The sequence below is a fragment of the Cucurbita pepo genome, unplaced genomic scaffold (assembly GCF_002806865.2).
Source record: "Cucurbita pepo subsp. pepo cultivar mu-cu-16 unplaced genomic scaffold, ASM280686v2 Cp4.1_scaffold003832, whole genome shotgun sequence".
Lineage (NCBI taxonomy): Eukaryota > Viridiplantae > Streptophyta > Magnoliopsida > Cucurbitales > Cucurbitaceae > Cucurbita > Cucurbita pepo.
Window position 1 is genome coordinate 1 of NW_019649830.1, and position 958 is coordinate 958.

Consider the following 958-nt stretch of genomic DNA (forward strand, 5'->3'; position numbering starts at 1 on the left):
CAATCAGTTACTGCAAATTATGGAGATTTTACCTGATCATTACTGGCCGGAATCCATTCATTGGTGGCTGGATTTCCCCTGCAAGAGGCATGGCAGCAAGTGGCAGTTGCAGAATCTGCTGCGAGTTTGAAACCTTTGCAATCTCCATTCTCCGTTTTGATGAATCCTGTTCCTGTCTGAAATCAAATTCAACTTCTTAGTAAACACAAAAACAGAGAATGAGGCTGATCGATTGATCGATGGAGAGAGTACCGTGTGGTGCTGTTTGTCTACGTAATTTAGATCGTCGTAATACTTCGTCTCCACAAATTCCTCAGAGATGTTGCCGTTTTGACCATCACAAGCAAGTCTCTGCTCAAATTTCAGAACAATCGAGGACTCAACAGAATGAAAATACTCTCACATTGTTCAATTTCTCCACAAATTTCTACACTGTTCATCTACATTTGATTGGATTTAACCTCTGATTCAACTTAAGAAGCACACTTAGTACTGCATTTCAGAGACCTAGAGGATCGAATCAATGATTCACTAACAGAAAGCTCAATCGAGAAAACTAATCGGAGAACTAACCTCGCGAGGATCGGATTCGAGGCGCTGAAACACGGCGAGTTCAGGAATGTAATCATCCTTGCGATTTACACTGTCGACATAATGCGCAGAGAATTCGCTACGCTGAGGCTTAGTATGGCGCTTCGGTGCGACGCCATTGAAGTACTCTCGAGTTTTGGCCTCCATCTCTCCTTCTTCCTCCATGGATAGACGAGCGTCGCTCCTCCCAGGCTTTTGGCCATTCTCCATTTCTGTTGATTCTCGGTTTCTAGGTTTTCGACCGTCGATCGATTAATTGCAGTAGATTTTGAGCGACGAGTGGATTTTAGGCTCTGCCACGATTAATTGGTGAGATGGAACACTGATTTTGGGGACCAAAACTGAAAAGAGATCTCACTTTTTGGTG

The 958-nt window shown here is 43.6% G+C and overlaps 1 protein-coding gene across 1 annotated transcript; it reads right to left on the minus strand.

Moving 5' to 3' along the window:
• Positions 1–16: 16 nt before the first annotated feature.
• LOC111786985 lies at positions 17–952 on the minus strand. Its single transcript, XM_023667164.1, has 3 exons — positions 574–952; positions 253–351; positions 17–176 (listed from the first exon to the last, which is right to left on the minus strand). Exons 1-3 carry the CDS (start codon positions 799–801, stop codon positions 18–20), a joined length of 486 nt encoding a protein of 161 aa, XP_023522932.1. The 5' UTR covers positions 802–952; the 3' UTR covers position 17.
• Between the last annotated feature and the right edge of the window lie 6 nt (positions 953–958).